Source organism: Bombina bombina, chromosome 3 (genome assembly GCF_027579735.1).
Source record: "Bombina bombina isolate aBomBom1 chromosome 3, aBomBom1.pri, whole genome shotgun sequence".
Taxonomy (NCBI): Eukaryota; Metazoa; Chordata; class Amphibia; order Anura; family Bombinatoridae; genus Bombina; species Bombina bombina.
In genome coordinates, this window is record NC_069501.1 from 791424042 (window position 1) to 791449270 (window position 25229).

Sequence of the window (25229 nt, forward strand, 5' to 3'; positions counted from 1 at the left end):
CGGACAGTTCATTAAAACAAAAATATATTTATTAGTAGTGATAAAAATACATGGAAAAACGTATCACATAGACAGAGTAGGCTGACACCTGTGCATCTGTTCATCCCCTCTAGTTATACAGAATTCTTTTCATTAGGGTTCAGTAATTTTTTTTAATAATATATAAAATAAATACAGTAGGTGCAAATGTCTATTTTTGTTTATTCTCCCTTGATATAATTAATTTACTAATAAAACAGATGCTATAGATGTACACAGATTGAGAAAATGTGACTCATGCTTACTTGAATAGTTTGTAATAATTACTTACCCCATTTCCTTGTTTTATCCAATAACTAAGCCACCAATTACTAAACGCCATACTTCCTATTGTTAACACAAACAGAGCCAGATTTGCAATGAAGAGATAGGGTCCACCAGCAGCTTTAATATATACTCCATAAATTGACCAAGGTACGGCACCATCTCCTTTCTCTTCTGCTTGCATAAGTTCATCTGTAATATGTTTAAAACAACTATTTAGAGCTAGATTACGAGTGGAGCACAATTTATCGCTTCTGCTCGCGCATTAAATTAATTAGACTGAGGTTTATTGAGTGTGTCAGGCAGTGTGCGTCTTACAAGTTGAAAGTAAAAAGTTTTAGCAAAAGCACTAATACGATGCAAGCAAAAAGCCAAACTTCGAATATCACATTCACATACTCCCGCATAGACTTCAATGGAATGTGAAAAGTAGAAAAAAACTAACACCCTTTCTCGCACGCAAACCAGATCACGTTTAACCAAGTGCGCTAATCCAACATGAAATATTAATATTTCACATTCCAATGTTCTTTACATTGAAAAATATGTTCTATTTTTCTTAAATTAATATTTCTATGTATATATTATGTTGTTTTATATATATATATATATATATATATATACACATTACGCGATAAGCCTACCCAGAGGGCAGTCGATTTAAAGAAAAAACTACAAACCAAAAGCTATAATTACACAAACTAAAAAATGTAAAATTACAGAAAAAAAATAAACAAACCTATCCAAAATAAAACATTTAAACCTAAACAAATAACCCTATAAAAAATCTCCCCAAAATAAAGAACACCCACTAATCTAATACTCAACTAATAATAGCCCTTAAAAGGGCTTTTGTAGGGCATTGCCCTACAAAAAAAAGCTCTTTTAGCTAAACAAATTACCAATTACCCCCTAACAGTAAAAAAACCCACCCACCAAAGGGTGAAGGTCTTCTTTTAGGCGGCTCCATCATCTTCTATCTTCATCCAGAACAAAGGCATCACGTAGTGGAGGTGCAGAACTGTCTTCCCCGTTGCGTGGATCCTCAGCGGCAGTCCTCAACGGTGGCTGTCCTTGGCGGCAGCATTCCTCAGCGGCGTGGAGGCTCCTCGTCATCCGATGTCTGTCGTACACTGAAGATTGAATGCAAGGTACCGTATTACATTTGGGGTACCTCGCATTCCTATTGGTTAAAATGTTGAAATCAGCCAATAGGATTAGAGATATTGAAATCCTATTGGCTGTTCAAATCAGCCAATAAGATTTCAGTAGCTCTCATTCTATTGGCTGATTTCAAAATTTCAGCCAATAGGAATGCTAGGTACCCCAATAAATATGGGGTACCTTGCATTTAATCTTCAGTGTGTGGCGGACGATCACATGAAGAGGAGCTCCACGCCACTTTGGACTGCCGCTGCTGAAGACCGCCACTGAGGACCGCAGATGAGAACTACAGCTGAGGAACCTTGCATCGGGGAAGCCAGCTCCGCACCTCCGCTCAGTGTCGCCTTCGCTCCGGATGAAGATAGAAGATAATGGAGCGTCTGGAAGAAGACCTTCTCTGCCGGACTTCAGGAATGGTGAGTACCTATTTGGGAGTTAGACTTTTTTTTGGGGGGGGGGTTATTTTTAAGATTAGGGACTTAATGGTCTTTTAAATAAGCTGAATGCCCTTTTAAGGGCAGTAAAAGAACTGAATGTCCTTTTAAGGACAATGCCCATAGAAATGCCCCTTTAGAGGCAATGGGTAGTTTAGGTTTTTCTAGTGTTAGGTTTTTTATAATGGGGGGTTTGGTGGGTGGGTAGTTTTTACTTTTAGGGGGGACTTAGTATTTTTTAAACGTAAAAGAGCAGTTTAACTTAGGGCAATGCCCTACAAAAGGCCCTTTTAAGGGCTATTGGTAGTTTAGTTTAGATTAGGGGGGTGTTTTTATTTTTGGAGGGGTTTATTTTCATAGGGATTAGGTTTATTTTTTTATTTATGATAATTTTGTTTGTTTTTTCCTTAATGTTAGACCTTTTTATTTTTTGTATAGTTAGATTATTTTTTTGTAGTTTAATGTTAGGATGTTTTATTTTAATTGTAATTGGGGTTAATTTAGGGGCTGTTAGGTTAGGGGGCTTAGTAATTAAATTAGTTATTTGCTTTGTGGGGGGTTGGTGGTTTAAGAGTTAATGGGGTAATTAGGTTTATTGCAATGTGGTGGGTTGGCGATTTAGGGGTTAATGAGGTTTATTGCAATGTGGGAGTTTGTCGGTTTAGTGGTTAACAGTATAATTAGTTGGCGTAAGGTTTGGTGGTTTAGGGGTTAATATTGTAATTTATTTAGTTGGCATTGTGAGGGTTGGGCGGTGTAAGGGTTAGGGTTTTTTATGTTAATACTTAGTACGGGCAGTTATGTTTATTTTTTTCTTAATACTTCGTGTAGGTGGTTAGTTTTTCTTTAATACTTTGTGTGGGTTCTTAGTTTTATTTTTTTATACTTCGTGAGCGTGAGGGTGGTTAGTTTTTTCTTCTTAATACTTTGTGCGGGCGGTTCGTTTTTATTTTTATTTCATGCGGGCATTTTTTTTAAGGCTTCGTTTGCCTACGCTGCATCCAGGTGGATTCCGAAAATGGCAGGGTGGTGAAAGAATGAAAGTATTCACCTGCGGTAGATTCTTTCACGGCCCTGCCATTTTTTGTATTCCACCGGGATGCAGCCTCACTGCATCCAAGTGGATTCTTTTGGCTGCACACGCAGCCAACATTCTTTTGGCTGCCTCTCGCAGCCAACATTTCTTTGTGGATACGTGCGCAACTGGCGACAGGCGCGTTACAAAAGCAATTATAGTATAGATACATAAATATTTATTTAAAAATACTTAGAACATATTCCCCTATGTGAATAACATTGGAATGTGAAATATTTACTGTCAATACAGAGTTAAAAACTTTATTAAATATAAATATTGCATAATTATGATTTTACATGTTTTCCACTACTTGACTGCAAAGGGTTTGAATGCACATGTATTTATGTATTTATATGTGTATATATACGTCTGTAAATACATAAATACACATATAAATAGATAAATACATATGTACACACATATAAATATGTAATTTTGTGCCAGCACCACTAGTTTAGTAAATTTCACAGTTTAATATACTGAGATAAAATATCATGTGTCCTATATAGGACCACATTTCTCAGTATAGTGCACAGATAAGGGTATTTAATTAGTATACATATGAACAAGAGAACTCAGACCCTTATTTATCTAGCACCCAACTATTTCTGGAAAAATATATATGCTTATAAACAATGAAAGATTAAAGAATAAATAATACACATGCTATTTGAGAGTGCGTTTTTAAAGATTTATATATTGATTTCTGCATAACAATAATACATAAGCATGACCCCTAAATATGTAGAAAGTTCAAAGTCCACAACCCGGGTTGTTAGGTGGAAATTAATGAGCTAGTCCATTCATTGACCAATATTGGTATTTTTATAAATGCCTAATTGTTGGCACATTTGTAGTCCCAATGATGGAAAACAACGTTAATGCAGGGACAGCACCATTAGTTATGTAACACTGACACTGTAGGTTTTTAAACTTGTATCTTCGTGCACCCAATGCAGATTATAACTGTATCATTAGTAGCAGAAAAAAGTGGCAATTTTTCAATACCACATTAGACTTGCTTTGACAGTTCTGTGTTGCGTGTGGGGATATTATAAGACAGGTACCTGCTTCCTTGGTTGTTCCGTCAGTGACGTGTCATGGTTTCATATCTACCTGCTCGTTGTTTCCAATTTTTCTTTTTTCAAACCGGTTTCGGTGATATCACCTTTCCTTTCAACTCCGTGCTTGCTTGGCTCTTTCTGTGCATCTGCACGCCTTGACTTGCACTGGAGTATACTTTCGTTAGGAGGTCAGCTTTTTGGACGGTGCACCGCTGCTGCACCGCTCCAAACAAACAAACTTTGCAGCTACGCGCGTTTCACCCGGGGTCCATTCGGGCTTCTTCCGGCTGTGTGTAATTGGAGATTGCTCTCCATAGCCTTTAAACAGTATGCTCCGCCTTTGATTGGCTTTTTCAGGTACATAGTGTGTTTTAGCCGTACAGGTGAAATGTCAGACAATTATAAATGTTTATCTTGTTATGCTTTAACCTTTTTCTTAAAATCACACACTTTCTATATACAATATTATATCTGTTCATACTGTGCAGAGTCCACAACACCCATTTTATATTAGATTTTCTTATTAACGGAATTACTTTAAATCTTATGGGCAGCTGGATTAAATACCTTAGTATTATGGTTCTGTATATATTGCTTCAGTCTCCTAAAAATGAGCCAAAATTTAGCTCTTCATTTAGGCCCTCTGGTTTTAGACTTTTTAGATTATAGATCCATTTGCTTTCTTTACACAGTAGAATTTTATCTAAATTTCCTCCTCTACCTTTCAAGTCTACTATTTCTAGGCCTCTAAATTTTAACTGTCTCTTGTCGCTATTGTGGCACTCTGCAAAGTGACGTGCTACACTGCTGGTTTTTGTGCATTTATTTTTAATGTCTCTTTTATGTTCTTTTATCCTTTCTTTGAGCTCCCTATAGGTTTTACCTATGTAATATTGGGGGCAGTTGCAGCAAACCATATACACTACTCCTTCACTTTTGCAAGTTATACGTCCCTTTATTGTATGAAAGGACCCAAATTTATCACAGAAGCTTTTTCCTACTAACATATTTGCGAAGACTGAGCAGTGTGAGCATTTAAAATTCCCATTCTTTTTATCAGTTAACCAGTTTCCTGTATTTTTATTTTTATTCTCAAAGTGGCTCTGAACTAGAAAGTCTTTTAAATTTGGTGCTCTTTTTGGAGTCATAAGTGGGGATTCTCCTACAAATTTGCCTATTGATTTATCAATCCACAAAATGTGCCAGTGTTTATTTAAAATTGAACGGATATTCTGCCATTTATGATTGTATGTTCCTATAAATCGAATTAAGGATGATTCCGTTGTGTCATCTGCTTTTTCATATAATAGATCATCCCTGTCCTTACTTTTAGTCTTATTGAATGCTTTTTTTAGACATTGTTGTGTGTAGCCTCTTGCTTTGAATCTTTTATTTAGATTACCTGCTTCAATTTTAAATTGTTCAATATCTGAGCAGTTTCTTTTGTGTCTTAAAAATTGGCCATAGGGTATATTTTGTATCAGTTTTTTAGGATGGTGACTATCAAATGAAAGTAATGAGTTTCCTGCAGTGTCTTTGCGAAATGTTGCTGTTTTGAGGCTATTATTGTCATTGATGATGCGTAAATCAAGAAATGTGATCTCATTTTTACTGTAAGTGTAAGTGAATTTTAAGTTCCAATTGTTATTGTTTAGTTTTTGCATAAATTCTATCAATTTCATCTCTGTGTCCTCCCATAGGAGGAACACGTCATCGATGAATCTTAGCCATAAAGAAATGGAGTCATTTATCTCAGCACTATTAAGAATTTGATCAAATTCCCATTTTCCTAAGTAGAGGCAAGCAAATGTGGGTGCACAGCAAGTCCCCATTGCTGTTCCTAAGTTTTGTTGATAACATTTGTTTCCAAACATAAAATAATTATGCTTTAAAATAAAAGATAACAGTTCCAACACAAAATTTGTATGTTTGTCATATTCTGAACCTCTTTGAATTAGAAAGTATTTTATTGCCTCTACCCCTTTATCATGGGGGATGCTTGAGTAAAGTGACTCAACATCAATTGCAACCAATAGAGTGTTTGCAGATATACTTATATCATTGAGTTTTTTCAATACATCTAGTGTGTCTTTAATATATGAGGGGAGATTTAGTAAATTAGGTCTAAGGCAAAAATCCACATACTGTGAAATTTTCTCAGTTAGAGAGCCCATGCCCGATATAATGGGGCGACCTGGTGGTGGCAGTTTATTTTTGTGGAGTTTTGGTATGCAGTAAAATGTTGCAGTTTTTGGAAATTTAACAAATAGAAAATCAAATTCTCTTTGGTTTATTATGCCTTCATCTTTCGCTTTCATTAAAATTTGAAACAATTTATCTTTGTAGATTTCAGTAGGGTTAAAGTGTAAAACACTGTATTGTTTTTTATCTCTTAGTTGTCTTTGACATTCATCCACATAGTCCTTGGTATTTAGAACTACAATGTTACCGCCCTTATCTGATGGCTTGATGGTTATGCTGGTGTCATTTTTTAAGTTATTTAATGCATTTCTCTGTATCTTCGTTAGGTTGTCAGGTAGGGGCTCATTTGTACTTAGAAGGTCAATATCTTTTTCCACTAATTTGACAAAATTATGAATAAGGGGAATACTGGATAGTGCTGGCATGTATTCTGACTTTTTCTTAAAATCACTAAAACCTATAGCTGTTGTCTGACTTGGTTGACCTGATATTTCTTCCTGTAATTCCTCTAGAATTTTTACACTTTGCCTATCATGTATATTTAAAGTTTTTTTGTCTGTTTTGTTTTCAAAAGTTTTACTTAGAACTATTTTTCGAGCAAATAGATGGAGGTCTTTAACCAATTCAAACTTGTCTAATTTATTCACTGGTGAGAAAGTTAATCCTTTTTCTAAGACCTCTATTTGACTGTCAGAAAGATTTTTTTCTGACAGATTAACAACATTTATAGGTTTCTTTTCCTCCTCTGTCTGAGTGGGTATCTGCGTCTGCCCCTGCCTCTGCCATCTGTGTTTCCTCCCCCCTCTCCTTGATTTGTGTTTTTGTGTCCTAAAAAACTTTTTTGCTGTTCTCTGTAGGAGTTTTGTGTTTTATTTTCATCTCCACTCGAGATTTCTGTTTCAGAGCCACTAGAGGCACTATATGTGTAATCATATACCTTTTTATCCTGATAGTCTTGCCAGTCTCTTTGATATTTCTTTTTCTTTCTAAATTTTATTGAATCTTGAATTTTACGTAGCTCAACTTTTGCTAGGCCCATAAGCCTCTCATATTCATCTTTTCCTTTCCAAGCATTTATCTCATTGTTCGCTAATGTTAGTTCTTTCTGAGTTTTCTCTAGTCTAAGTTTATTTTCCTCTATCATCAGATTCATCCAATCTGTGGAGCATTTTGAAGCATATTCATCCCATTTAAGTTGGAAATTTTCCAATAAAGGATTATCTAAATTTGCCCCCGGTCTCTTTCTTATCCTAAGTCCTCTTGGAATCATTTTCATTTCAACATATTTTTCTAAGCTAGATATTTCCCATTTTAGTTTTTGTTCTTTAAACAATTTTTTCTTGTATTCTTTGAACGATTTATATATGCTTGGATTTTCAGAGGAAACTGAAGCAATACCCTCAGTGTTAGAGGGAACAGAAAAAGTATCATCTACATCATATTGCCACTCACTTTCATTCAATTCAGCCATTATTATTATTTATGTTGTTATTGAAGACTCTGCACAGCAGAACTACCCCAATTAGGGGTTATACTTCAAACTCAAATACTAAATATTCTAAAAAAATCCTTCAATTGCTACATTTATACTTAGTGTGCAAGGTACCATAAAGAAAGACTACTAAAATAGTCAGAAGTTAAATTTGTAATTTTGTGCCAGCACCACTAGTTTAGTAAATTTCACAGTTTAATATACTGAGATAAAATATCATGTGTCCTATATAGGACCACATTTCTCAGTATAGTGCACAGATAAGGGTATTTAATTAGTATACATATGAACAAGAGAACTCAGACCCTTATTTATCTAGCACCCAACTATTTCTGGAAAAATATATATGCTTATAAACAATGAAAGATTAAAGAATAAATAATACACATGCTATTTGAGAGTGCGTTTTTAAAGATTTATATATTGATTTCTGCATAACAATAATACATAAGCATGACCCCTAAATATGTAGAAAGTTCAAAGTCCACAACCCGGGTTGTTAGGTGGAAATTAATGAGCTAGTCCATTCATTGACCAATATTGGTATTTTTATAAATGCCTAATTGTTGGCACATTTGTAGTCCCAATGATGGAAAACAACGTTAATGCAGGGACAGCACCATTAGTTATGTAACACTGACACTGTAGGTTTTTAAACTTGTATCTTCGTGCACCCAATGCAGATTATAACTGTATCATTAGTAGCAGAAAAAAGTGGCAATTTTTCAATACCACATTAGACTTGCTTTGACAGTTCTGTGTTGCGTGTGGGGATATTATAAGACAGGTACCTGCTTCCTTGGTTGTTCCGTCAGTGACGTGTCATGGTTTCATATCTACCTGCTCGTTGTTTCCAATTTTTCTTTTTTCAAACCGGTTTCGGTGATATCACCTTTCCTTTCAACTCCGTGCTTGCTTGGCTCTTTCTGTGCATCTGCACGCCTTGACTTGCACTGGAGTATACTTTCGTTAGGAGGTCAGCTTTTTGGACGGTGCACCGCTGCTGCACCGCTCCAAACAAACAAACTTTGCAGCTACGCGCGTTTCACCCGGGGTCCATTCGGGCTTCTTCCGGCTGTGTGTAATTGGAGATTGCTCTCCATAGCCTTTAAACAGTATGCTCCGCCTTTGATTGGCTTTTTCAGGTACATGAAAAAGCAGATGACACAACGGAATCATCCTTAATTCGATTTATAGGAACATACAATCATAAATGGCAGAATATCCGTTCAATTTTAAATAAACACTGGCACATTTTGTGGATTGATAAATCAATAGGCAAATTTGTAGGAGAATCCCCACTTATGACTCCAAAAAGAGCACCAAATTTAAAAGACTTTCTAGTTCAGAGCCACTTTGAGAATAAAAATAAAAATACAGGAAACTGGTTAACTGATAAAAAGAATGGGAATTTTAAATGCTCACACTGCTCAGTCTGCGCAAATATGTTGGTAGGAAAAAGCTTCTGTGATAAATTTGGGTCCTTTCATACAATAAAGGGACGTATAACTTGCAAAAGTGAAGGAGTAGTGTATATGGTTTGCTGCAACTGCCCCCAATATTACATAGGTAAAACCTATAGGGAGCTCAAAGAAAGGATAAAAGAACATAAAAGAGACATTAAAAATAAATGCACAAAAACCAGCAGTGTAGCACGTCACTTTGCAGAGTGCCACAATAGCGACAAGAGACAGTTAAAATTTAGAGGCCTAGAAATAGTAGACTTGAAAGGTAGAGGAGGAAATTTAGATAAAATTCTACTGTGTAAAGAAAGCAAATGGATCTATAATCTAAAAAGTCTAAAACCAGAGGGCCTAAATGAAGAGCTAAATTTTGGCTCATTTTTAGGAGACTGAAGCAATATATACAGAACCATAATACTAAGGTATTTAATCCAGCTGCCCATAAGATTTAAAGTAATTCCGTTAATAAGAAAATCTAATATAAAATGGGTGTTGTGGACTCTGCACAGTATGAACAGATATAATATTGTATATAGAAAGTGTGTGATTTTAAGAAAAAGGTTAAAGCATAACAAGATAAACATTTATAATTGTCTGACATTTCACCTGTACGGCTAAAACACACTATGTACCTGAAAAAGCCAATCAAAGGCGGAGCATACTGTTTAAAGGCTATGGAGAGCAATCTCCAATTACACACAGCCGGAAGAAGCCCGAATGGACCCCGGGTGAAACGCGCGTAGCTGCAAAGTTTGTTTGTTTGGAGCGGTGCAGCAGCGGTGCACCGTCCAAAAAGCTGACCTCCTAACGAAAGTATACTCCAGTGCAAGTCAAGGCGTGCAGATGCACAGAAAGAGCCAAGCAAGCACGGAGTTGAAAGGAAAGGTGATATCACCGAAACCGGTTTGAAAAAAGAAAAATTGGAAACAACGAGCAGGTAGATATGAAACCATGACACGTCACTGACGGAACAACCAAGGAAGCAGGTACCTGTCTTATAATATCCCCACACGCAACACAGAACTGTCAAAGCAAGTCTAATGTGGTATTGAAAAATTGCCACTTTTTTCTGCTACTAATGATACAGTTATAATCTGCATTGGGTGCACGAAGATACAAGTTTAAAAACCTACAGTGTCAGTGTTACATAACTAATGGTGCTGTCCCTGCATTAACGTTGTTTTCCATCATTGGGACTACAAATGTGCCAACAATTAGGCATTTATAAAAATACCAATATTGGTCAATGAATGGACTAGCTCATTAATTTCCACCTAACAACCCGGGTTGTGGACTTTGAACTTTCTACATATTTAGGGGTCATGCTTATGTATTATTGTTATGCAGAAATCAATATATAAATCTTTAAAAACGCACTCTCAAATAGCATGTGTATTATTTATTCTTTAATCTTTCATTGTTTATAAGCATATATATTTTTCCAGAAATAGTTGGGTGCTAGATAAATAAGGGTCTGAGTTCTCTTGTTCATATGTACACATATAAATATATATATATATATATATATATATATATATACACACACACATACATATACATGTATGGACATATATATATATCTCATATCTTTGAGCTTTTATATCTTTTGTATGCAATATTTTTTTTAATAATTTTTATTAGACTGTTATTATGAGTGTAAATGTACTATTTAATGTAATTTTGAAGTGTTTTGTGCAACTTTTTTGTTGAGCTTAACAGTTAACCAGAGCTTTGAAGTTGCGATATCCTGATGCTCGTTAAATTCAATTGCGCTCAAGAGAACGTTTTTATTTTCAAAAAATGTGATAATAGGAGTAAATTAAAAAGTTGTTTAAAATTGTATGCTCTATCTGAATCACGATAGAAAAAAAAAATTGGGTTTCATATCCCTTTAAGCCAATACTGTGTTGAATGTTGCATTGTTCACTCCACCATTTTTGGGCTCGTTTCCATTGATTTGTAATTCGGTTTGTGTGCACTCGCAAACTGATAAATATGCTGTCAGAAGCAATATCGTTTATAGACTGCTTCCAACGGCCCGTTATAACTCAATTTCGGCAACCGGTCTCCGGCTGCCGAAAACATTATCGTGTCCCATACAAAGCATCAGAAGCCACTAATAATACTCGGTTTTCAATGCCTGCGCAAACCATTAATACACTGTCGGAGGCTGCCGATACAGAAACAAAAATTACACCCAGCTCAACTAGGTGTAAAACAGGAAAAATATGCTTTTTGAGACCTTTTCCCATTGAAATCTAACCCAACACATCAAAACCCCTCTATCCGCCATCCCCCCACAACTTATAATAAATGTATTAACCTCTAAACCGCCATGCCCCACAACACAAACTAGCTATTAAAACTATTAACCCCTAATCCACCAACCCCCATATCGCAAAATATCTATTTAAACTATAATGGCGTTAATAGTTTAATTTAGTGTTTTGCGATGTGGGGGAGCTGGCGGTTTAGGGGTTAATAGGTTTATTTAGTAGCGATGATGTGGGGGGGTCGGAGGTTTAGGGGTGAATAGGTTTATTTAGTGGCAACGATGTAGGAGGCCGGACGTTTAGGGGTTAATAACTTTATAATAGTGTCTGCGATGTCGAGGAGTGGCGGAATAGGGGTTAATAGCTTTATTATAGTGTCGGCGATGTTGGAGAGCGGCGGAATAGGGGTTCATAACTTTATTATAGTGGCGGCAATGTCAGGGAGCTGCAAAATAGGGGTTAATAACTTTATTATAGTGGCGGCGATGTCGGGGAGTGGCGGAATAGGGGTTAATAACTTAATTTAGGTGTTGGCGATGTCGGGAGCGGCGGAATAGGAGTTAATAACTTTTATTAGTGTTGGCGATGTCGGGGGCAGCGGATTAGGGGTTAACAACTTTTATTAGTGTTGGTGATGTCGGGGGCAGCAGATTAGGGGTGTTTAGACTTGGGGTTTATGTTAGGGTGTTCAGTTTAAACGTAACATTTTTTCCCCCACAAACATCAATGGGGTTGCGTTATGGAGATTTTTCATTCCGCACTTCAAGTGTTAGTTTTTTTATGTCTATGGGGGAAAGCGTGCACGAGTACGTCAAAGCAGTCCTTGGATTTTGTGTGGTATGGAGCTTAAAGGGACATTAAACCCAATTTTTTTTCTTTCATGATTCAGATAGAGAATACCATTTTAAACAACTTTCTAATTTACTTCTATTATCTATTTTGCTTCATCCTCTTGATATTCTTTCCTGAAAAGCATATCTAGATAGGCTCAGCTTCTGATTGGCGGCTGCACATAGATGCCTCATGTGATTGGCTCACCAATGTGCATTGCTATTTATTTAACAAAGGATATCTAAAGATTGCTGCAAATTAGATAATTTGAAGTAAATCGGAATGTTTTTTAAAATTGTATTCTCTATCTGAATAATGAAAGAAACATTTAGGTTTAGTGGCCCTTTAACGTCACCATATCGCATGCACAAGGAGAGTTTTCAGTAAATCGTAATGGCAGCGAGATGGAGAGTGAAATAACGCAACTTTTTTGACGTTAGTTTCGCTCCCTGTTTAGTGCAAAACTCGTAATCTACACAAAGGTGTTAATGCATTCAAATATTGTCACACTCACTTAGCATGTTCATTTACTGCATGACTGCAGAAAGTATTGTAACTACAAAATGTTTACTGTCCTTTAACTTATAATTACAATGTCTCTGATATTTTAATTACTAATATGCTGGGGGGGAAACAGATATAGGGGCCGAATTATCATTGTGCGAGCGGACATGATCCGATATAGCGAATCATGTCCTCTGCACATTGATAAATGCAGACAGCATACGCTCTCAGCATTTATCTTGTGAACTGCTGATTCGCGGCCAATAGGACGCTAGCAGGGGGTGTCAATCAACCCGATCGTATTCAATCGGGTTGATTTCCAGCAATGTCTGTCCGCCGCCTTAGAGCAGGCAGACAGGTTATGGAGCTGTGGTCTTTAGACCGCTGCTTCATAACTTGTGTTTCCGGTGAGCCTGAAGGCTCGCCAGAAACACAGGGCATCAGTCTCCATACGGAGATTGATAAATATGCCTCTTAGAGACACATGTAAAAATACAATTCTTATGCTGATAAGTGATCAAACAATTCCTGGCTACAGACTCTTGTGAATGGGGTTTGTACACAGTGGTTTAATGTTCTCTGCATATCTTAACTAATCAGATAAGCCAAGGTTATTCATAAGTTAATTTTCCTGTTTTTTCCTCTTGGCAAATGTCTGATTATTTAATTATAGGTTGTGTGTTACCAAATCTGCAAACCAGGTATTATGTACAATAAATCCATTGTATAAACACAGAACTATAAATTCTTCATTATCATAGGCAGCCACAAGCTATTTGCGACATTTAAATATATAATACATATAATTGACATACCTGGAACTTCCTCTTCTTTTTTATAGTTATGAATGACTAAATTTGTATACTCTGACTCCTCCACGGGTACTTCTTCATTTCTGTCTTCATCTGTCTGGGCTTCAAGTGATGTGTCTGAAGAACTCACTTGTTGAGAGCCCTCAAGCATATTATCATCTCTTATGTCCTCTGAGGCTACCATCTCTGTAACATCCTCTCCGGTCTTGTCCATTATACTTCCCTCTAATATGTGAAGGCCCATGTCTCCTTCCTTTGTAGTCTCTTTGGTCTTGCATAATAAATCTGAAAGATAAATGTTCCATGCTCTAAACACAAAATAATCTATACTTGTTTGTTAACACATATCACCTACATATTTAGACCACATTATACTTCTGTATGTGATGTCATCATGAAATGCAAAACTACAAACAGATTTATCAAGCATTCAGATAGCTCAGAGTACATTAGGCCTAAGTTAAAATTCTCAGGTTCAAAATATGTGTTAGAGGTAATGCAAAAAAGATCAGTACCTCAAGTAGCCTTGTAATTTAGTGTGTCCCCTACATAAAGAGAGATCTATGCCCTTAAAGGAACAGTCTACGCCAGAATTGTTATTGTTTTAAAAGATAGATAATCCCTTAATTACCCATTCCCCAGTTTTGCATAATCAACATGGTTTCAACAGTCCGGTCCGGACACAGAAAGTGTCGTGCCACAGGGGTCACATTTTTATCATTCTTTTTGTCCGATTCACAATTTTTAATACTATTGACGTGTTAAAAATATTAAAAATTGTGAATCGGACAAAAAGAATGATAAAAATGTGACCCCTGTTGCACGACACTTTCTGTATCAACATGGTACCAAACCATGTCTAAAAGTATGTGTATTACAAGTAATTAAACCAGGCATAAGAGGTGGAGATGTAGAGTCTATGCTACTCAAAGCTGAATGCTGATGGATATTTTGGCTAAATACAATAGTACCATATGGATTAAACGAACAAGATGGCTTTGGATCATTCCTATAATATTCCTTGGGATTATCCCCGTTTGTATTATGATTAACAAACCATAATAAACAATATTGTTTACTCTAAAGGGTACAGAAATTATCATGTTTTTAACTAATACTACATTGGTGCCATCCATTCGAAATTGTTTCTACTGCATTATATACATATAGTTTATATACTCTCAAGTCTGGGTATATGACCCTAATATTCACGCATGAGAATCTGTATTATTATGTCTATTATATGTATATATGACAAAACAGTAAGTTGTTCTCTTTCTTTTTCCTTTCTTTTTATATATATGATATAGTGAAATATGATTACTGTCTCTTTAAATTAGAGGCAGATATTGAGTAACATAGTATTTTGAGACCTAGTATTATTACCCTTTACGGTATGGTTATCAACCTAAAGGCTCTTATTCTGTCTATACTATGTGTAGTCTAAACTAATCAGTCTATACAACACTCATTGTGGTAATAACATTATAGAATTCTTGGTATAAATACATTGTAACAACAATATCAATAATGCTCTTTTAATCTTTGATTTTCTGGTCAAAAATTATGATATCCGTTTGATCTCATTCATTTTCTGATGTATTATTTATTCAATATGCCCCCTTTTTGTTCACATTCAGTTTGGGACATGAAGTAATACTATTTACTGTGATAAATAAATTTGGGAATCATTAAGGCTTTTATAATACAAAGTGTTTACTGTACTATCATGAAATCTAATAACAACACTAGTCAAGATTCAACTTTATTTTAAACACTTGATCGTACAAACACACCACATCATGTTGTTAATATTGATGTTCATATATTGTTTATCCATATGCTATATTTGAGGGCTCAATCGCTTTGATTTGTTTATGTAGCTTACTTTCCGGTATTCCTAAATCGAATAATAGAATCTCCCATCTCCATTCTAGTTTTAGAATGGACATTAAACCTCTAATTGTGCCCTACCGGAGTAGCGCTAACATAGATTGTAGTAACATCTGTTGTATAATAATATCCAGTATGCTCCTATGGGGAATTCCAATGTCTTATTTTGGGTCATAATTATATTGATACTGGTTTCACCTGGAATAGATACTGACAGACAATGTGTCCTTATTTTGGAGTTTTTATCCGCTTCGATCTCAATATGCTCCTTAACCGGTAATTTCTATGACACACGATTTTTTGTTTACAGTGCAGGATGACAATGTGACGTTGAAACACTCGTGACGGCTCCTATCCAATGGGAGCTTGTTGATTGTAATAGGTTGAACTAGTGGGTGTGTATCCACACTCCACTCTGATTGGTTAGCTACTAGTTTAAAGGCAAGGAGGCAATCCCGGATCGGGTTAACCTTTGAGGAAGCCGTGATAACGGCGAAATGCGCATCAGGCGTTTTTAGGGGGCAATTTCCACATCTATAGCCGTACTTTAATTCTGCTCTTTGGGCTTATATTTTGCCTTATCTGCACTTACACAGACTGGTGCTTACTTTTGCTCTAGACTGCAGCATCACAGTTAATTTTGTTGGCGGGGTCAATCCCCTTTGTAGATAACTACTTTTGCAGATCTGAGCAATTGTGAGTTTGCACTGAAGCTGTGTGAGGTGCAGGACTATAGATTGTGTATAATTCGTAAGAGCTCTTGTGGATATTTGTCCCCTATATATTTTCTTAATCTAAGTTTTAAAGCACACACCATACATTCACTTGTATATATTAACTTATTAGAATAAAAGTTATGTTTTATTAAATCCCTGTTTCAGGTGACCCTCTATGCCATGCATACATATTTATTGGTACTTGCAAGAGTGCTAGTATACTGTCACTTTTTCTTTTCTTATTACCTTTAGTTAATCCAGACAGTTAGCACCCCCATTTTTCTAATTGTCATTAGTTAAATTTAATTATGGTAAACCTGATAATCTGACTTACAGATCATTAGGAAACCTTATATATAAACAAATAATTGTATTAGGGGCTTCTCAGATTTGGTGAATTTCCCATTTCTACTCCTTACACTTATATTAGCTCTCCTAAACATGAACATGGGTCTCTCTGGAATAATAGATCTTAATTGTTCATCCCCCCCTAATAATAGGCCACTGTTTTCTGAATATATCTGAAATCTGTTCACTTTGAGGGGTATAGGTTGAGAAAAATCTAATTGGATTAGTTTTGCTGTGCTCTTTAGGTTTTAACAATTAATTTAATTTTTTTTGCAAGAGCTATGTGATATGCTCTTGCCAGTGACATTTTTGAATAACCTTGTTGCAGAAGCCTCTCCCTTAAGTCTGATGCTGCATATTTGAAGGATTCAAAGGTGGTACTGTTTCTCCTAATCCTTAGATATTCTCCAACTGGCAAACCCCTAACAGTTGAAGGGTGATGGTAGCTAGTTGCATGTAATATATTATTTGTTGCAGTTGGTTTTCTATATACATCAGTTTCTAACCTATTTTTAACCTTTTTAATTGTCTGTTATTTTTACCAGTTCTGTTTCCTTAGTCCTTGTGTAAATACATATATACACATATAAATACATATGTATACATACATATATATATATATATACATATATATATGTATACATATGTATTTATATGTGTATATATATACATATGCATATTTAGACATGTATATGTATGTATCTCTATGTTAACGCCTTTTGCCTGCCTATTTTTACACCTGAGACCTCATATATTTGAGCTCTTATAACCTTTGTGCAATTTTTTTTTGAGGGTAACTGTACTTTGTAGTGCACTTTTTCTTTGTTTTGTGATACTTTTGTGTTTCGCGAAAAAGTTAACCAGAGATCTGAGAACATAGTAATCATTCTAGCGTAAATTGCGATTACACTCATGTGTTTGTGCTTACTTTGAACTTCTAATACGAGCGCTAATCCCGACGCGCACAGAAACATCCACAATAAATCCCTTTTGCATGAGCGTAACTGTTTGGGCGCCATTCGTAATCTGGCCCTTAATTCCTAAAATGCTACCTTGCATATTATAGCTATGCTTATAGCACTGAAGAATCTGTTGGTGCTCTACAAATATATTTATAATAATAATAATAATAATAATAATAATAATAAATAATAATAAAATAATAACCTGAGTGCCTGAATGTTTAATCTAACAAGAGTTTAAAGGGACAGTCAAGTCCAAAAAAACTCTCATTATTCAAATAGGGAATGTAATTTTAAATAACTTTCCAATTTACTTTTATCACCAATTTTGCTTTGCTCTCTTGATATTCTTAGTTGAAAGCTAAACCTAGGAGGTTTATATGCTAATTTCTTAGACCTTGGAGACTGCCTCTAATCTGAATGCATTTTGACCACTAGAGGGCATTAGTTCATGTGTTTCATATAGATAACATTGCACGTGAAGTTACTCTGGAGTGAACACTGATTGGCTAAAATGCAAGTCTGTCAAAAAAACTGAAATAAGGGGGCAGTTTGTAGAGGCATAGATACAAGGTAATCACAGTGGTAAAAAGTGTATTAATATAACAATGTTGGTTATGTAACACTGGGGAATGGGTAATAAAGGAATTATCTTTCTTTTTAAACAACAAAAAGTCTGGTGTTGATTGTCCTATTAAAACCACAAACCAATAATTTGCTTTATTATGGATTGTTGAGAAAATGCTAAAACGTATTCTGCACTACATAATATTCTCAGGATATCAACCTACAAATAAAAAAAATATGTTTTCGTTTATTTTTTGGGCTACTAAATATTTTTTTAAATTTTAAACTACACTGTGTATTTTTTTAATACTGTACTAACATGACAAATATATATTTGGGAAAGTTATTTTTTCAATTGAAACATATTAGTAGATGCTATAATGCTAGCTGCATATTTTCCTTAAGCCTCTAGTGAATTCAGCTTAAATATACAACCAAAGTGTGGAGACATTCTGAACTCGAGTGACAAATCTTCAAGCTTTCCTAGTACATTGGGTATTATCATTAGGCTTTTCTATGCATGAACGTGTATACAAGTAACATCACTTAAACATTGGGAATTTTTAAATTTAATTAATTACCGTAATCTCCCCAAATCATGCAGGTATTAAATCAATGTTTAAGAGCCTTATTGATTATTTAAGATTCCAAAATTATTGAAATCCATGCAAAGACTTTAAAGCAGTTACCTTTATCTTTGTTGCCATGTACAAATGAAACAGTTTGGTTAATGGATACAAGTCTGTCAAACTTTTTAAGTTTCTTTGAAGAACACTGTATATCCTTTTTAAAGATATCCTGCAAAAGAGATGTTTGATGATTAAGCTTAATACCTATGGGTGCAAAGCAATGCTAGGGGCCCCCTGATACACTTTCTGTCTGTCATGAACTGAGGATTAAATGTATGACAAAGGGCAGGATCACAATTGTGCTGGTAATATTTCTGGCTCTGTTAACACCCCTACAATTAATGTTACTATTGTCTAATGACAATACTATTACTATTGTCTATTTAAATTATATTTAAGTTAGGGGGGTGTTAGAGTTAGGTTTAGACTTAGTTTTAGGGGTTAATAAATTTAATATAGTAGCGGCGACGTTGGGGCGGCAGATTAGGGGTTAATAAATGTAGGTAGGTTGCGTCGACATGGGGGGGCAGATTAGGGGTTAATAAATAAAAAGTAGGTGTCGGCAATGTTGGGGGCAGCAGATTAGGGGTTCATAGGGATAATGTAGGTGGCGGCGGTGTCCAGAGTGGCAGATTAGGGGTTAATAATATAATGCAGGTGTCAGCGATGTTGGGGCGGCAGATTAGGGGTTAATATGTGTAAGATTAGGGGTGTTTAGACTCGGGGTTCATGTTAGGTGTAGACATAAATTTTATTTCCCCATAGGAATCAATGAGGCTGTGTTAGAAGCTGAACGCTGCTTTTTTGTAGGTGTTAGGGTTTTTTTCAGATTAATCTGCCCCATTGTTTCCTATGGGGAAATCGTGCATGAGCATGTTTTTCCAGCTCACCGCTCCCGTAAGCAACGCTGGTATTGAGGTGAGATGTGGAGCTAAATTTTGCTCTACGCTCACCTTTTTGAGGTTAACGCCGGGTTTAAAAAAACCCGTAATACCAGCGTTGTCTTAAGGGAGTGTTAAAAAAAATGCTCGTTAACAACGCACCCCTATTACCGCAAAACTCGTAATCTAGGTGTGTGGGAAGTAACATAGCAGCACCATTAGAGCAAATGACTATGGGAAGTAACGTAACATAGCACCATTAGAGTAGATGACTATGAGAAGTAACATAGCACCATTAGAGTAGATGACTATGGGAAGTAATATAGCACCATTAGAGTAGATGACTATGAGAAGTAGCATAGCACCCTTACAGCAGAGGACTATGAGAAGTAACATAGCACCATTAGAGTAGATGACTATGAGAAGTAACATAGCACCATTAGAGTAGATTACTATGGGAAGTAACATAGCACCATTAGAGTAAATGACTATGGGAAGTAACATAGCATCATTAGAGTAGATGACTATGAGAAGTAACATAGCATCATTAGAGTAGATTACTATGAGAAGTAACATAGCACCATTAGAGTAGATTACTATGAGAAGTAACATAGCACCATTAGCGTAGATTACTATGGGAAGTAACATAGCACCATAAGAGTAGATTACTATGGGAAGTAACATAGCACCATTAGAGTAGATAACTATGAGAAGTAACATAGCACCATTAGAGTAGATTACTATGGGAAGTAACATAGCACCATAAGAGTAGATTACTATGGGAAGTAACATAGCACCATTAGAGTAAATTACTATGGGAAGTAACATAGCACCATTAGAGTAAATGACTATTGGAAGTAACATAGCACCATTAGAGTAAATGACTATGGGAAGTAACATAGCACCATTAGAGTAGATGACTATGAGAAGTTACATAGCACCATTAGAGTAGATTACTATGGGAAGTAACATAGCATCATTAGAGTAGATTACTATGAGAAGTAACATAGCACCATTAGAGTAAATGACTATAGGAAGTAACATAGCACCATTAGAGTAGATTACTATGGGAAGTAACATAGCACCATTAGAGTAGATTGCTATGAGAAGTAACATAGCACCATTAGAGTAGATTACTATGAGAAGTAACATAGCACCATTAGAGTAGATGACTATGAGAAGTAACATAGCATCATTAGAGTAGATTACTATGGGAACTAACATAGCACCATTAGAGTAGATTACTATGAGAAGTAACATAGCACCATTAGAGTAGATTATTATGGGAAGTAACATAGCACCATTAGAGTAGATTACTATGAGAAATAACATAGCACCATTAGAGTAGATTACTATGGGAAGTAACATAGCACCATTAGAGTAGATTACTATGGGAAGTAACATAGCACCATTAGAGTAGATTACTATGGGAAGTAACATAGCACCATTAGAGTAAATGACTATGAGAAGTAACATAGCACCATTAGAGTAGATTACTATGGGAAGTAACATAGCACCATTAGAGTAGATTACTATGGGAAGTAACATAGCACCATTAGAGTAGATTACTATGGGAAGTAACATAGCACCATTAGAGTAAATGCCTATGGGAAGTAACATAGCACCATTAGAGTAAATGACTATGGGAAGTAACATAGCACCATTAGAGTAAATGACTATGGGAAGTAACATAGCACCATTAGAGTAAATGACTATGGGAAGTAACATAGCACCATTAGTGTAAATGACTATGGGAAGTAACATAGCACCATTAGAGTACATGACTGTCAGGTAGATTACGAGCTGTGCGTTCATGTTTTAACGCAAAAAAATGGCCATTTCAGCGTTAAAAAAGTGACGCAGCCATTACGAGTCTTGTCGGTATAACTGTACCGCAAGCCTTTTAGCCTGTAACGCAACGTCAGTCCTGCACTCAAAAAAATGACGTTTTTTCATGGGATTTCCATAGCGCTGCCTTTAGGAGATTTGTGGTGAGGCTAAAAAGCTTGCGTTACACCCTATACTGACACGATCCGTACCGCCATCTGATACCAGTAGGTACTTAAAACTCATAACTAAAGTGTTACAAAGTACACTAACACCCATAAACTACTTATTAACCCCTAAACCAAGGCCCTCCCGCATCGCAAACACTAAATTAAAGCTATTAACCCCTAATCTGCCGCTTCCGACATCGCCGCCACTAATAAAATGTATTAACCCCTATTCTGCCACTGCCTGACATCTCCCACACTATACTAAAGTTATTAACCCCTATTCCTCTGCACCCCAACATTGCCCACATTATAATAAAGATATTAACCCATATTATGCCGCTCCCCTGCCACTAAATAAAGTTATTAACCCCTAAACCTTTGGCCTCCCACATCACTGCCACTAAAGAAACCTATTAACCCCGAAACCGCCAGCCCCCCACATCGCCAAAAACTAAATTAAACTATTAACCCCTAAACCTAACACCCCCCTAACTTTATATTAAAATTACAAAATCCCTATCTTAAAATAAATAAAAACCTATCTGTGATATTAAAAAAACTACATTTAAACTATAAATTAAACTAACATAACTATTAGAATAAAATTAAACTAACTACAAATTAAATAAACTAAATTACAAATTAAAAAACCTAACCCTACTAAAAAAATTAAATCTATAATTACAAAAAATATAAAATACCACATTACAAAAAATAAAAAAATTCTAAAGTACATAAAAACAAACACTAAATTACAAAAAATAACAAACAAAATTATCCAAAAAAAAAGCAATTACACCTAATCTAATAGCCCTACCCAAGCTACCCATTGCCCTGAAAATGGCATTTGTATGGGCATTGCCCTTAAAAGGGCATTCAGCTCTTTTTCATTGCCCTTAAAAGGGCAATTAGCTCTTTTAAGATAGCCCAAACCTTAATCTAAAAAAAAAAAACACCCAAAAAAGTTTTAAAAAACCTAACACTAACCCCCGACAATCCACTTGCAGTTTTTGAAGTCCGGACATCCATCCTCATCCATGCAGCGAAGTCCTCATCCAGGCGGCGAGAAGTCTTCATCCAGGTAAAGAAATCTTCATCCATCCAGGCGGCGTCTTCTATCTTCATCCAGGTGGCATCTTCTATATTCATCCCGGAGGCACGGAGAGGTCCATCCTGAAGACATCCAGTGCGGAGCATCCTCTTCATACGGTCGCCACCGTATACTGAATCTTCATTGCAAGGGAGCCTTTTCAAAATGGTGTCCCTTGCATTCCTATTGGCTGATTTGGAAATTCAAATCAGTCAATAGGATGAGAGCTACTGAAATCCTATTGGCTGTTCAAATCAGCCAATAGGATGAGAGCTACTGAAAATCTATTGGCTTTTCAAATCAGCCAATAGGATGAGAGCTGCTGAAATTCTATTGGCTATTCAAATCAGCCAATAGAATTTCAGTAGCTCTCATCCTATATGCTGATTTGAACAGCCAATAGAATTTAAGCAGCTCTAATTCCTATTGGCTGATTTAATTTTTTAGCCAATAGGAATGAAATAGTACCCCCAGTATAAAAGGAGTACCTTGCATTTGAATCCTCAGTGTGCGGCGGACGATCGCATGAAGAGGACCTCCACGTTGGATCGATGGACCTCCGCCTGGACCTCTGTCTTGGACCTCCACCTTTTAAGGGCAATGAAAAAGAGCTGAATGCCCTTTTAAGGGCAATGTCCATACAAATGCCCTTTTCAGGGAAATGGGTAGATTAGGTCTTTTTAAGGGCTATTGGTAGTTTATAATAGATTAGGGTTCTTTTATTTTGTGGTGTTTTTTTAAAAAAACGGGGGAATAATTTGTTTGTTATTTTGTGTAATGTTTTTTTTTTTCTTTTTGGGGTGGGTCTTTTCTTTTTTTAGAATAGACATTTTTTTATTTTTAATGGGCAGCAAAAAATCTGAATGCTCATTTAAGGGCAATGCCTATACAAATGCCCTTTTCATGGCAATCGGTAGATTAGGTTTTACTTTATTTTTATTTTGTGGGTTTGGGGGGTGGGGATTTCTATAATGTTAGGGGGGGTTTGTTTTTCTTTTGTAGAAAAAGAGCTGATTTATTTAGGGCAATGCCCTAAAAAAAGGCCCTTTTAAGGGCCTACAAAAGGAAAGGCCCTTTTAAGGGCCCTTGGTAGTTTATTATAGATTAGGGTTTTTTATTTTGGGGTGTTTTTTTTTTTAAACAGGGTATTAGAACCAGTGACATGTAGTGATAGGAGGCAGGGCCTTCCCTGTCAAATCATAAAAAAAAGTTTTTAATGATAAATTAAAAAAAAAAAAGTTGAGTGGTTTTTAAGTGTTAATTCTTTGACTACGCCCCCTCAGCAAATCCCCCCCACCCCCTTCCCTCCACTGGCGCCACCAGATGTGATCCATATCATCCCATAAATTCATCATCCATGTTGCGCAATTAAAGAGGAGAGGCAGTGAGCCGTTCAGCTGCACTCCATTGATTGCGCAACATGGATACTTCCTAGTGTTACTAGCTCACTATGAGCTAGCGCCACCCAGTGGTATCTTACCGGGCATATACAATGCTCCAATAGAGGCAGTTCTTCAAACAGCCTCTATGATGGAGCTAATTTGGACAGTCAATCAGATTTCAGCACTGTCGGGGAGGCGTGCTGGGCTTGGTGAGTGACGTCAGAGTCAGATTGATACTGGTGTCGGTTGGCGGGAACACTAGTGAAGCAGGAGGGAGCTACTGTGAGTGCTGAGTCATCATGTGTCACTGTCAGTGTGGCTTGTGTCGTCGTCGGTTGATAGTGAGTGAGAGAGAGTAGACCCGTCACCGTGTTGTTGCAGTAGGACTGGAGAGAGTTGACTGAGAGCGAGAGGGTGCCACTGCCAGTTGCGGACTTGTGGTGTTTAAATGAGTTGTCTCTGGAGCTCAGCTGCCCACCCAGTGCCCAGCTCATTACCAGCAATTTGAGTAAAGTATGCTATGCCTGCCTTATTGCCTTTTCATCACTCAGTCTTAGCTGTTAATGTTAGCATTAGCAAGCAGATTGCTTAATATTAAAATTATATAAGTAAAGCAGCCACTGGATATCAAAGGTTAATACTGTGATGTTAGACGAATATCTCACATGACATCACAGCATGAATCTTTGATATCCATATAATGGTGGATGATTTCCTTATATAATTGTATTAATCAATGTAATCTGCTAATGCTAAAAGCTATTATTAGAGACCATAATAAGAAAATGTTAGAATATCTCACATCATCAGACTACCTAACAGTGCTAACTGATGTATACAGATAGCATATATGTGCACATCCTATTAACTGCTTAATATGTAGGACTTTCATGCTTACTCCAGCGATCAGAAAAAATTGAATTTCCCCTATTGTCATGATTGCTTCCGTTCATCGCCGTGTCGCCGCGGCTCCCGGAACTTCTCTGTGCCTCTGACGTCATGTTGCTTAGCAACATGACGCTTTCTCTCACACCCCTCTGATGACGGTTACGCTCCTGCCCTTTAAATCTCGGCGGGAGATCTGAATCTGGGCCCGTTTGTTTGTTTCCCTGGATTGTGAGTACCATATCAATTTTGTTCTTTT

General features: G+C 36.4%; 1 protein-coding gene across 1 annotated transcript in view; it reads right to left on the reverse strand.

Annotated features, from left to right (window-relative positions):
• LOC128654044 (ATP-binding cassette sub-family C member 5) overlaps positions 1 to 25229 on the reverse strand; it is a 432957-nt gene that overhangs the window by 214561 nt on the left and 193167 nt on the right. Inside the window, exons 15-17 of the mRNA XM_053707695.1 lie at positions 18796 to 18904; positions 13624 to 13905; positions 311 to 495 (exon numbers count right to left, since the gene is read on the reverse strand). Coding sequence (XP_053563670.1) covers positions 311 to 495; positions 13624 to 13905; positions 18796 to 18904 — 576 coding nt within the window. The remainder of the gene's footprint in view (positions 1 to 310; positions 496 to 13623; positions 13906 to 18795; positions 18905 to 25229) is intronic.